Source organism: Pseudonaja textilis, chromosome 2, assembly GCF_049901715.1.
Source record: "Pseudonaja textilis isolate UNSWEBS1 chromosome 2, rPseTex1.2, whole genome shotgun sequence".
NCBI classification, from domain to species: Eukaryota; Metazoa; Chordata; class Lepidosauria; order Squamata; family Elapidae; genus Pseudonaja; species Pseudonaja textilis.
In genome coordinates, this window is record NC_141991.1 from 246,483,344 (window position 1) to 246,496,763 (window position 13,420).

Here is a 13,420-nt window from a genome sequence, read left to right on the forward strand (position 1 = left end):
ATTGTTGAGAGACCACAACGCCTCCTCACCAACAATCAATGGCCAGATTACTAGAGATTAACACGAAGATTAATCCTAGACCAAGAACCAGCAAGCAAGCAAGACCCCAATCAAGGAAAAAGCCAAAGTAAACAGCCACCAAGAACATTGCCACCAACATTGAAAGAGCAAGCGGCTAGTACATAAGCAGAAGGAAAACCCCATTCCTTTCTAGCACTGATGATGTTATCAAGTTGGGTAATGAAATGTCTGTTTAAAAAAAAAACAACCCACCAGGTTCAGAGAGAACCAAAGACCCCACAGTGTTTTATATCATATGATTGGCTCTGTCTGCATTCACATTAATTATGGTGTTGCAATAATGTGCAATTTGTTTTGACTGGGCCTGTAAAAGAGGCATAGACCCCAAACATCGACCAAGGCAAGATGGCATAGGCACAACCAGAAAGGCTCTCCAAAAAGAGGCCAGTTTTGTAACAGGTGGGTTTATTCCCTCCCAATAGATAGTTCTTAGCAACCCCCACGGATCCATCTTTAAACTACAAGCTTTTGCAAGTCCTGACATGTGAGGAAGCCAGAGGAAAAAGTCTGCAGAAACACGTTTTGGTCTTTTTTGTCTTTAGTCGCAGCAAACGTTTTTTCCAGCTGGGTTGGCCCCTGATGGATCTAAGCGGCTTCTCCAGGAGAGCATTTCAATTCCTGTCTTATCCTGGTCTAAGAAAGGAAGAGAAAAACAAAGAACATGATTTAAGAGGCTCAAATTACAGCTCTGATGAGCTTTGACAATAATTTAAGATGAACTGGCCTCAAAGAGAAACGAGACAGGGGGAAAGGGGAAAAAAACTCCCTCTAAAGATTTGTGGGAGGAGGCCAAGTTCCTCTTTCAGGGAGTTTGTGGGATGTTTCAGATTTGACTAATGGCCACTGAACCACAAATGGTCCTGTCGTGCTTGAGGAGAACCACTGATGGAGACTTCCAGGTACCATAAAGTTAAATTGACTTTGTAGTGGGAAATGCTGAGTAAAACGCCCGATTTATCTAGGGATGGCCGAGAGTTCTCTTAGAGCAGGGTTTCTCCCACTCTTGGCAACTTTGAGATACGTGGACCCATGTGATCAAAACCTTGTTCTTTTATTTTTATATACAGAAAGTTTCTATCACGTTGAGTTTTTTTGACCACTTTTACAGATATCCCTGCACCCCAGTTTGCAATTTGTAGTCCTCAGATGCTCACAGAAGGCCCCAGAATGGGCATTAGTAGCTTGGACTTGAGATTAGATTTGATTTCCTCCTCCTCCTCCTCCACCTCCTCCTCCTCCTCCTCTACCACTACCACCAATTTCTTCTTCTCCTCCTTTTCCTTCTTCACCATTACTATCTCTCCTCCTCCTCCTGTACTATTTCTCCTTCTCCTCGTGTGCCATCATCACTTCTTTCGTTGGTCCTTCCTTTGTTCTTTCCCTTTTAGAGGTATTAGGGAGCTTAAGGGGCACACTGTTAGTCTACATTTTGGGGATGTTTTGGATATCCATTGCTTCTTTCCAAACCTTCCCAAATTAGGTAGTTTCCTATTTTTATAGTTTTAAGGGATAATCCTGCCCAATAGATTTGGGGAAGAATTGTCTTCTCTGCAACATAGTCCGCTAACTCCTCAGGCTAATTCTGTTGCAAGCAATTAAATTCTAAACTGGCACCAGGACTTACATTGTTCTATTCCATTTTTGCCACCCTTCACGGCATTTTACAAACCAGAGTTCTTGACCAGGAGATATGTCGGTCTTCCCAAGGTCTTCTGCACAAAACACAAGCCTGAAAGAAAACAAAAAATAATAATCAAAAGCGTTTTTAAGTCACATACAACACAAGGACCTTTAAATGGAAAGGGATACCAAGCTTCAAATTTTGTATCTATTCCTTGACAAAACCGTTAATTCCAAGATCATTGTTTTTCACTCTTGGCAAATGACGGAGACTCATGTGGGCTTCCTCTCCCATAATTCTCCAGCTAGCATACTGGCTGAGGAATTCTGGGAGCTGAAGTCCACAAGTCACAAAAGAGCCATGGTTCCCAGTCCCAGTTCTAGAGAAATGGCTTTTTTCCATCCTCCTTCTTTCGTTATCATTCCCATGCAAAGTGAAGTTTTCTTTTGAAAACTTTGGCATCTATTATCATGAAAACCAAAAGATTCATTTTATAGATTGGTGGTGGTTTAAATTATATTTATGGGAAGATAGCAGATGAGCAGACTGTTTGCCTTAAATTAATTCTCCGGCTTATAAAAGATTCTTCTACTAATATCCTTGAGTTAATTTGTAAAGATGGGTGGGTTAGGTTAAAATACTATTCAGGCCTTTTTCTTGCTAATTATAAAGTCCTGCTTCTGAAAGCAATTTTAATTCATAACCTGAACATGAAACCTGATTATGAGGATTCACAACTAAAATAGCTTCGACAACAATGGTGGCTAACCTTTTTGGGCTCCTGTGCCAAAAATTGTGCGTGCACCAGTGCACACGCACTCGTGTGCCAGCACCCAAAATGTAATGTGTACTTCCCCTTGCCATGCCCCTTGTGCACGCGCATGCAAACCCCCTTCACCCCCTTACCTGCACTGCACCTCACAGCTGATTTTTTCAGCTAGTTTGAGGCCTTTTTCAGACTCTTGAGAGGCTTGGAAAAAGCCTCTGCAAGGCTTTTCAGGACAAATTATAGGAAGTGATGAACCAGGCCTATAATTTGGCCTGAAAAGCCTTGCAGAGGCTTTTTCCAAGCTCTGGGAGGCTGAAAAAGGCCTCAATCCAACCGGAAAAAAAAATCAACCGTGGAGCGCATGCATAGGCAATGAGGTAAATTTGCCTGTGGCTCCCGTGCCAGCACAAATGGCTGTGTGCCACTTTGGCACGCGTGCCATAGGTTTGCCATCACTGTTCTAAGAATGTATTCACTGCTTTTTTAACATCATTTTCTTATTTTTTTAATATCATTTTGAACATCATATCATCCCCCTTTCAAATCCCTTTCTTTGCACTTTATTTCACTGGATTTTGATTTCTTGGAGAGTGGGGGAAGTTGTTTTAATTTTTCAAAAAGAAATACTTAAGAGCAAAATACAGCTAGTCCTTGACTTGTGACAATTGGAAGTAGCATTTACATCGCTAAGCAAGGAGGTCATTGAATTGCCCCTGCCTTTACCATCTTTTTTTGTCACAGTTCAGAGAATCATTGCAGATGTTATTTGATTCACATGCAAATCCAGCTTCTCCCACTGCCTTTGCTTATGGGGGAAGCAGGCTGAGGACAGGCACATACAGATAGTCCTCGACTTAACGACCACAATTGAGCCCAACATTTCTGTTGCTAAGTGAGGTATTTGTTAAGTGGGCGTTGCCCCATTTTATGACCTTTCTTGGCCAGAGTTGTTAAGTGAATCGCTGCAGTGGCTAAGTTAGTAACATGATTGTTAAGTGAACCTTGGCTTCACCCCTGACTTGGTCAGAAAGTGATCAGAACTTTGCGACTTGTCAGAAAGTCACAAAAGGCGTTCACGTGACCCCAAGATATTGCAACTTTCACAAATGTGAGTCAGTCCCCAAGCACCTGAATTTTGATCACATGACAATGGGGAGGCTGCAATGGTGGTAAGTGTGAAAAACGGTCATAAGCAGAGGTGGTATTCAGCAGGTTCTGACCAGTTCTGGAGAACTGGTAGTGGCCATTTTGAGTAGTTCAGAGAACCAGCAAATACCACCTCTGACTGGCCCTGTCCCCATCTCTTCTCTGCCTCCCATCGAGTCCCAGCTGACCAGCTGGGTCTTCTTTGGTTGCCCTGCGCAGGAGAATGGAGCCGGAAAGCAAGTTAGTGGAGTGGGGAGGGAATGGAGGTTTTACAGTATCTGTCAACTCATAAAATATTTATCTGGTTTTTTTAGAGTTGCCAGCAGAAAGAGATGGGGAAGCAGTGCAGCAGCTTGCAAAACCGAAACCACATTCCATACATGTTTTCAAAGATAGTTTCAAGGTGACCGAAATTTCTGCCTCACAAAATTCTAACTGGAGAGCATGATTGACGATTCTTGGCTATGGATGTGTCCCATTGGAGAATAGGAATTACAATACACCCAGGGGGTGGGGGAAAACCAGGGTCAAGGGTGACAATGAACGATGTGTCTCAGAGTCAGCTACACCCAGGTAGCATTGGCATGTTTACTCCTAATAAATCTTCTTTAAGGTTTGAAAAGCCAGCTAGAGACTCATGATTTAAATGGGGGTAGCTATCGGAGCCCTGACAGATAGCTTCCCCTGGAGTGGAGTGGGAATGGAGATTTTGCTATATCCTTCCCCTGCCAAGCCACGCCCACCAAGCCACACCATGGCCACCAAGCCACGCCCACAGAACCAGTAGTAAAAAAAAAAAAAAATTAATCCCACCACTGGCATAAGTCCCTTTTTTCAGTACCGCTGCAACTTTGAACAGTCGCTAAATGAACTGTTGTAAATCAAGGACTACCTCTACATAAACATAGAGGCACATTGAATTGTTTTTTAGTTCAAACTGAGCATTCCCTCCCAGCCAGCCTGTCCAACGGAAAAAAGATTGTGGGATGTTTCATCACCACCATTTGGACGGCCGCTTGCTCCTGAACTGGTGACTTTCCTTCAGCAAGATCCTTACTTCTTCTGAGTTTCACCCGACTTCACACGGATCCGTCTGATTTGCAGTTCTTTGGATGAGAGATCAGGCTTGGACCAGTAATTTTTCATTTGGCTCCAAAAGTTGTACCAGGACTGAGTGGTGATTTCCCAGGTGAGTTTGATCCTTAGAATATCACCCACATCTTCTCCTGTGTAGACCAGGAAGGTGTTTGTATAGTTCAGGCCAATCTGATCTGATCTGAAAAGGAAACCAAAGTGGAACAAATGTCATTCCTCCACCAGCTCAGCCTTGCTTCAAAGGGAAGGCAGCAAGGCCCCACAGGGTTCAAGAGTCGAGATGATGAGACGGGATTGGACCCTCAAGGGACAAGTTCCCGACCCTCGTTTCAAAGTATGGAGGCACTAAGACATGCGGTGTAGGAACACAAAGACCATGAGAACTTCTCTGACTATCAGAATCAGAATAGAGCTGGAAGAGACCTTGGAGGTCTTCTAGTCCAGCCCCCTGCCCCTGCAACAGACCCCATACCATTTCAGACAAATGACTGTTCCAGTCTCTTCTTAAAAGCCTCCAGTGAGGAAGCACCCACAGCATCTGAAGGCAACTTCCGTTTCACTGGTTAATTGTCCTCCCTGTTGAGAAGTTTAGTTCCAGGTTGCTTCTCTCCTTGATTAGTTTCCATCCATTGTTTCTTCTTGTCTTGCCTTTTGGTGCTTTGGAAAGTAAGTTGACCCCCCTCTTCTTTGTGGCAACCTCTCAAATACTAGACTACCGCTATCATGTCTCCCCTAGTCCTTCTTTTCTCTAGCCTAGCCAAACCCAAATCCTCCAACCAGTTTTCATACGTTTTAGTCTCGTCTTAGTTGCTCTTCTCTGTACTTTTTCCAAAGTCTCAACATCTTTTTTTGTAATGTGGTGACCAAAACTGGATGCAGCATTCCAGGTGTGGTCTCACCAAGGCTCTGGACCGTTCCCCTCTTTGGAACAAGGAATCTAACAACTCTTCCTAGGACAGAGTTGGGGAAACAAAGCATGGAGGTGGCCTTTCTAGAAAATGTTGTGGCCCGCCAGCAGCCAGAAGAGCTGGCGGTAGAATCGGACAGTGAGGAGGTTGGGGAGGAACATGGGCCAGTCCTGGAATCTGGGGGAGGCTCTGACGAGGGCTCTGTGTCAGAGGCAGAAATGGGGCCAGGGACACCTGACAGTTATCAGCTGCCTTTGGAGTCGGAGATCAGTGGGGCAGAAGAACAGCTGGAGCCTGTTCCCGATGTGCGCATGTGCAGAGCTGCCAGGAGAAGGGAACAGTTAAGGAACAAGGGTCGACTCGGGAGTAAAGGCACAGGTGGACGGTGAATGGCCCCTCCCATATGGTGAAACGGGAGTGTTTGCAGGAGACAATTAGTTCACTTAATTAGTGTGAAGATTTATCCATGACTCTCAGAGACTCCTTGCCAAGTATTTTCTGGTACAGCGTTGCACTTGGAAGCTATTGGCCTGGCAACTCTCCAAGCCTGATAAGGTCTATGGTTATAATTCACCCTTGAAAGACTGTTTGCCGGCACTTTGCTGGATGTGAATGATAGAAATTTACATTAGCCTAATAAAAGGGGTTTTTGTCAGGACAAGAAGTCTGTTTCAGGATTTTGTGAAGCCTAGAGCAGAAAAAAACAATGTCAACTTTAACGAGATGGACTGATATTTGAAATTTTCCACTTACACTTCCAGAGGTAGAGGTTCAGAATTTCCACTGGTCCCATAGAAGGTCACGGAAAATGCTGGTTCAGTTTTTCCCAGACTTTTGTAGCTGAAGACATGGATTTTCAGCTGATAGTGGAAAACTGAGGAAAGACAAGAGCCCAACATTAGAGTGGCAAACTTGTGGCAACATAGACAGACATGGCTCACAAGGGACAGAGGATCTGAGGGCCATAGGTGTTCTTGGGACCCCAAACTGGAAGACTAGAGAGAACCAGAAAAGCAGTAGGGTGTGGATGATGATTCCTTACTCCACAGAGTAGAAAGAAGATGGGCTGTCTTTGGTCCATTGCAAAGCTCTTGTAAATTTAATTGTAGGCAGTCCTTGAATTACGAGCACAACCGAGTCCAACATTTCTGTTGCAAAACAGTTGCTAAACAAGTTTTGCATCATTTTACGACCTTCCTTGCTATGGTTGTTAAGTGAATCACTGCAGTTGTTAAGTTAGTAACACGGTTGTAAAGTGAATCAGGCTTCCCCATGGACTCGGGGAATGGCACTGAAAAAAAATGACTTATGGCTATTTTTCACACAGCATTCCCACAGTCGTGTGATCAAAAATCAGACACTTGGCAACTGTCTCATATTTATGACAGTTGCAGTGTCCCGGGGTCATGGGATCCCCTGTTGTCCTGACCAAGGCTTCTGATACCGTAATTACGCACACACTTATTTTAAAAACAAGTCTTGTTTTATTGCAACACTGGGAATTATTTTCATTCCCAGCCAGTAATGAATCTCAAACAATCTCTCGAGATAAGCACCCACCTTTCTTTCTTGTGAAGTGCTGCCAATAACAGAAGTGTCAAATGAACTAGAAAAAAAAAACCAACTGAAGTACAAAGAGCTTCAAAAATGAATCCAAACAGAGCGAACGACTTTGCTTCCTGCAAAGGCTTCATCATCTTTGCCTGCCCTTTATACCTTGTGGGAGGGGCAATCACCTCCCAGCCTTACTCCCGAGTCGCCCCTTTTGTTTCTGCTGCTCTCGCCCTCTAGCAGCTCTGTGCGTACGCACACTGGGAACAAGCTCCCCTTGTTCCTCAGCCTCGCTGCTGCCAAACTCCGGAGGTTCCAGAGGCTCCGACGGCAGCACCCCACTCCCAGATGGTCCTGGCCCCATCTCTACCTCAGACACAGGCCCCTCGTCTGAGTCCTTTCCAGGCTCCTGGACTGATCCCCTTTCTTCCCCACTGTCCGATTCCGCTGCCTTCTGCACAGGCTGCCGGCGAACCACGACACCTTTTGTGACCTTCTGACAAGCAAAGTCAACGGGGGAGCCAGTTTCACTTTACCACGGTGTTTCTAACATAACAACTGCAGTGATTCACTTAAGAACTGTGGCAAGAAAGGTCATAAAATGGGGCAAAACTCACTCAGCAACTGTCTCGCTTAGGAACGGACATTTTGGGCTCAATTGTGTTCATAAGCCAAGGACTACCTGTAGTAAGATTTCACCTTACCTTTGAAAGGCATGCCAGCCCTTGTCTTGAGGTACATCTTGCTGTTGCGTTTGTTCCTCATCTTCTTGGTGTTGTATCCGATGCTGTTGCAGCGATTCTTCCGACAGCTCAAGCAAATGCCCTTCTTGAAGCGTCCGGAATCCGTGCATTGGAAGGCAAAACTCGGCTTGTCCTTGTTCACAAGCGAGTCCACAAAGAGGTGCACTGACCGCTCGTGTTCACATATCACAAGGCCCCCAATGTCTAGAGGGGGGAGATGGATCACAGTCGATCATTAGGACCTTGGAGTCCCAGCGGATGATCACTTAAACATAGATTCATAGAATCATAGAGTTGGAAGGGACCTTTGAGGTCTTCTAGTCCAACCCCCTGCTTAAGGAGAAGACTGTACACCAGTGGTTCCCAACCTTTTTTGGGCCATGTCCCATCTCTAAAACCCTGATGTCCCGTCCCCCCCGACATATAATTCTTACTATTCAAAAAGTGAACCCTTAACTCATGTGGAGGAAGCTTAAAAGGCCATTAACTTGGTTTAAACAAGGCTCCCAAGAACATGGCACCCATAAAAGAGAAAAATAAAAGAATGAAAGACAGTAGAAGTACTGAGGAACTTAAAAAAAGAATAATAGTATGAAGGGATATCAAAAGAAACTACTCGCCCACTTGGTTTGAACCTGCAGCTTAGTGGGGAATTGCTTTGGTAGTTCAGGTGGTGCATCACACAGGCCTGGCAAGGCCTACGCATGCATGGCTCAGCCCCAGATTGCTCCGAGAGGAAAAGTCTTGTAAAACATGGTGTGGGAAAACACAGACCAAAAATAACTGTAAATGGAACCATTTCTTACTTAAACTTGGGTCCTGGTTCTGTATCCCCACTGCTGGGCTTCCCCAGCAGCCATCCACTCTGTCTCCCCACAGAGCAGCTCTCCCTGCAACCACCCAGCAGCAAAGCCCACGAGAGAGAGAGACAGACAGAAAGAGACTCTGCCAGTCTCATAATCCTTACTGGGAACACATCTGATGGACTGGGAGTTGCTCCCTCCTCCCCAGAGCTGGGATATCTTTTCCAGACCAGGCCCTAGGACCATGTTGGTGAATCTATGGCATGCGTGCTGGAAGTAGCACGCTGAGCCACTTCTGCCGGCACGCGAGAGCTCGCCTAGAAGAGCCCCACTCTGCATTCACACACGCTGCCACCGCCCAACAGCTGATCACTGGGTATCTGGTGTGCACGCGTGGGAGACACGCGTGTATGTGCAGATGAAAAACACTGCATTGCAATTTCGCATTTTCCTGCTCAGCCCAAAGGGAGGAGCATTTCCCCAGGGACAGCACAAAATTTATGGTGGTTTTTGGAGCGCAGGGCAAGCACGAGCTCAGCTTGGCCCAGAACCAGACAAGCCACTAGCCAAGAATGTTGCAGTGCAGCCCAAAGGACACACATATCATTTAAATAATAAGGACGGGGCAGAACCAGTTGGAAACATTTCATACACTGAAATGGCTTTGCGCAGTGCCTTAAATGGGAAGGCATGAGTTTTCCAAGCGACTGCCAATTATCACAAAGCCTCAGGTTCATTAGCCAAGCAGCCCACACGGGCATGTTTTTCTTTCCTATCGCCAGGAGTGAGAGTCCCAAGAAAGATGTCTGAAGTTTAAATGATGGCTTTGCATTTATAAAACGTGTGTTGTAGTTTAAAGTCCTTCCAGAGGGTGTTCTAACTGAAAACCTTAAACACAGCCTTTCCTAGTCTAGGCTCCTTCCAGAATTTGGGGACTACCCTATCCCATAATGCCTCCCAGGAATGGGGCTTTTGATCATACTGCTCGATGGTCAGGGGAACCAAAATTGGCAGCAAGAGCCATGTGGGAAGGTCAAAACCAGCAAGATGGCATCTCTTCCTCCTCCTCCTCCTCCTCCTCTATTTTAATGAAAATAAGGCCTAGAAGCGACATGAGAGCACTGTTCCAATATCTAAGGGGCTGCCACAGAGAAGAAGGGATAATCCAGTTGAAGGCAGGACAAGAAGCAACGGAAGGAAACTAATCAAGGAGAGAAGCAACTCGCAACTAAGGTGAAATTTTCTGACAATGAGGACAATCAATCAGTGGGACAACTGACCTCCAGAAGTTGTGGGTATTCCATCAGTAGAAGTTTTAAAAAGAGATTAGACAGCCATTTGTCTAAAAAAAAAAATCCCCCCACCATCACATATTCATTGATTGCAGGCCAAAATATTTAAGAGGTAGCTGCTTTAAAGCAACCTTGAAATATAAGTCAATTTTGCCATTGTAACTTCCTTGATACCCAAATTGGAGGCCTAAAGAAGTCTAGTATTTATATGGTAAAGAAAAAATACCAAAGATGATTTTATTAATATTTCACTGGGCATTATCCTGCTCTAATGCTCACAAGGATCCTATATGGAAAGAAAGGCCAAAGAGGTAGAAGCTGCATTGGATTTTGTCTTGGAGACTGTTTGAAATACTTTCTCAGTAGTTATGCTCACACAACATGGTTCATCAAATCAGGGAAAAGACAGTAACAATACAGGAAGTCCTTGTCTTACAACCATTTGAGCCATGGTGGCTCAGTGGTTAGAGTGCAGTACTTCAGGCTACTTGTGCTGCCTACCGGCGGACTGCAATTTGGCAGTTCAAATCTCACCAGCTCAAGGTTGACTCAGCCTTCCATCTTCCGAGGTGGGTAAAATGAGGACCCAGATTGTTGGGGGCAATAGGATGACTCTGTAAACCGCTTAGAGAGGGCTGTAAAGCACTATGAAGCGGTATATAAGTCTAAGTGCTATTGCTATTGGTTTAGTGATCAAAGTTACAATGGCACTGAAAAAAGTGATTTATGACTATTTTTCACATTTACAAACATTGCAGCATCCCCATGATCACATGATCAAAATTCAGACTCTTGACAAATGACTGATATTATGATGGTTGGAGTGTCCCAGGATCATGGGGTCACCTTTTGCGACCTTCTGACAAGCAAAGTCAATGGGGAAGCCAGATTCACTTAACAACTGGGTTACTAATTTAACCACTGCTGTCACTTAATATCTGTGGCAAGAAGGGTTGTAAAATGGGGCAAGACTCACTTAACAACTTGTCTCACTTAGCCATGGAAATTTGGGGGTCAATTGTGGTAATCAAGGTATACCTGTAATGCATCATATCCCAAGTTTATTTAAGGTGCTTCCATCTGTGTTTTTGCATGTTGTACAAATCTCAGCAAACTGAGTCAGTTTTTAATATATTGTCTTCTGCAAGTAGTTGTGGCTAAATTAGGCAATTATGCACAACTGGTTCTGATAAAAATGCATCAAAATGAGAAGTGCCATGTCATTGCTTGGAAATTTTCTAAAGTTCTAAACCAGGGGTTTTCAAACTTGGCAAGTTTAAGACTTGTGGACTTCGATTCCCAGAATTCCTCCTCCAGTCATGTTAGCTCAGGAATTCTGGGAGTTGAAGTCCACAAGTCTTAAATTTGCCAAGTTTGAAGACCCTTGTTCTAAACCCTAGACTCGTCACAACAACAGAGACAGGATTTTCAAATTTTGAGAAGCCACTACATTTCAAATAGGACAGACTTTGCTCATCACAAATTCGAGAATCTGTTCTGAATAATGCAATTTAACCAGAGTTAAATTGAGAAGTGCAGTGGTTTGGGATTGGAAGAATGAGAGAGAGAGAAAAAATCTTCCACATTAAAAAAAATTCCCTTTGACTTGGAAACCCTTTCTTGAAAATAAAAGGTTAGAAAATGTGGTCTTTGTTGCTATTCTTGGAGAACTGAAGACGTTTGGAGAAATAGCTTGATATTCCTCTGGAATGTGGATACTGAAAGTATAAGTGCTTAGAGAATTTTTTGCCTTAACAGTTCCTCAATTTTGCCCTTTTATTTTGATTCTTTACTAATTTACTTGATTATTTACTAGAATTTTTAATTGTATATTTAGTGAGCGTTTTTATTTATTCTGGTCTCTGGTCAAAAACTGTAGTAAACAAAATAATAAAATACTAATCAAGGAGAAAACCAACCTAGAACTAAGGAGAAATTTCCTAACAGAACGATTAATCACCCGGCTGGCTTTCATGGAATGACACACAACGCTTCCTGGAGCTTTTTAAGAAAAGATTGGACAACCATTTGTCTGAAATGGTATAGGGTTTCCTGCCTGAGAAGGGGGTTAGACTAGAAGACCTCCAAGGTCCCTTCCAACTCTGTTATACTGTAATCTTGTGTAGGTACTGCCACACTTCATATGGATCTACAGCAGCGTATAATCTTTACATTAGTATAAAACATATTTTATCAAAAGCAATATTTCTATAACTTTTAGTACTGCTCATATGGTACCGAAGCTTTACTATTTAAACATTTCACAGGCAGACCTCTAGTTACAACTGTCCATTATGGTTGCAAGTAATGGCAGTCAGGAAGCAGCTCATCATGTGACCAAGCCTGATTTTACAACCTTTTTTGTAGTGGTTATTAAGTGAGCCCATTGTTCAACTATGGTCGATGTGGGAGTAAGGCCACAGGTGAATAGCCCCTTCCATAGGGATTAAAAGAGGAGCAAAAGCGGAGGGGGCTTTTGCAGGAAACAATTTATTGCAGCACTGTGAAGATCTGTCTGTGCATCTCAGAGACTCTGTGCTGAGTCCTTCCTTGTCAGCACTGCGTTTGGGAATATTTATTTGGCAGCTCTCCAGGCTAGATAAGGTCTGTGCTCCTAATTACGCCCTTGAAAGACTGGTTGCCAGGCCTTTGGCTGAATGTGAATGCAAGAAATTCACCTTTGTTTAATAAAAGAGGCTTTGCCGGAACAAAGTGTCTGCTACTCTGCTTAGTGCTTTTTGGGGAAACCTAGGTCAGAACAGTGGCATTCCTGTCTCTGGGAAGCTCCTACACTCTGAAGCAACTTCATAGATCAAGCAGAAGAGTCAACTCACCCCCTAAAGCGAGCGTTCCCAAGATGTCAGTAAGGCCGCATCCTGGCTGGATGTCTCCTCCATTGGGGTAAATGTCGATATGACCCACAGGCATCTGGATCCCAATGCTGATGCCCAGCGTTTCTCTTGTGTACGTGTGCAAGACATCCACAAAATCAGCGTCGTCGGGAGAGAGACGTTTGCTTGGATCAACTCCCTCAAACATCGGTCCAGCTGGATCCAAGCCTGGAATATCCAAGGCATGTGGTTAGCCCTTCACCATAATTGAAGGCCGTTGTTCTTCTAGAACAGTGTAGGGAACGATGGCTCTTTGACGACTTGTGGACTTCAACTCCCAGAATTCCTGAGGCAGCTGGCTGATGGCTGGCTGAGGAATTCTGGGAGTTGAAGTCCACAAGCCATCAAGGGGCCATCGTTCCCCACACTCTGTTCTAGAAGAACCTGTTTTGTACCTCATCAGAGGAATGGTTAGTCTACATCAGCAGCGGGGACAAACTTAATGCTACTTTAACCATTATGTTATGGTGGATCTCATGGTTAACTTCCAAATTTGGAAGTGGGTTGGTACTAGTGGTGG

At 44.3% G+C, this 13,420-nt stretch overlaps 1 protein-coding gene across 1 annotated transcript in view; it reads right to left on the minus strand.

Moving 5' to 3' along the window:
* Positions 1–469: 469 nt before the first annotated feature.
* The window catches only part of LIPG (lipase G, endothelial type), a 32,327-nt gene continuing 19,376 nt past the window's right edge, over positions 470–13,420 (minus strand). The window contains exons 5-10 of the mRNA XM_026714922.2: positions 12,844–13,068; positions 7,876–8,118; positions 6,374–6,494; positions 4,675–4,893; positions 1,706–1,810; positions 470–714 (exon numbers count right to left, since the gene is read on the minus strand). Coding sequence (XP_026570707.1) covers positions 705–714; positions 1,706–1,810; positions 4,675–4,893; positions 6,374–6,494; positions 7,876–8,118; positions 12,844–13,068 — 923 coding nt within the window. The 3' untranslated portion in view covers positions 470–704. The remainder of the gene's footprint in view (positions 715–1,705; positions 1,811–4,674; positions 4,894–6,373; positions 6,495–7,875; positions 8,119–12,843; positions 13,069–13,420) is intronic.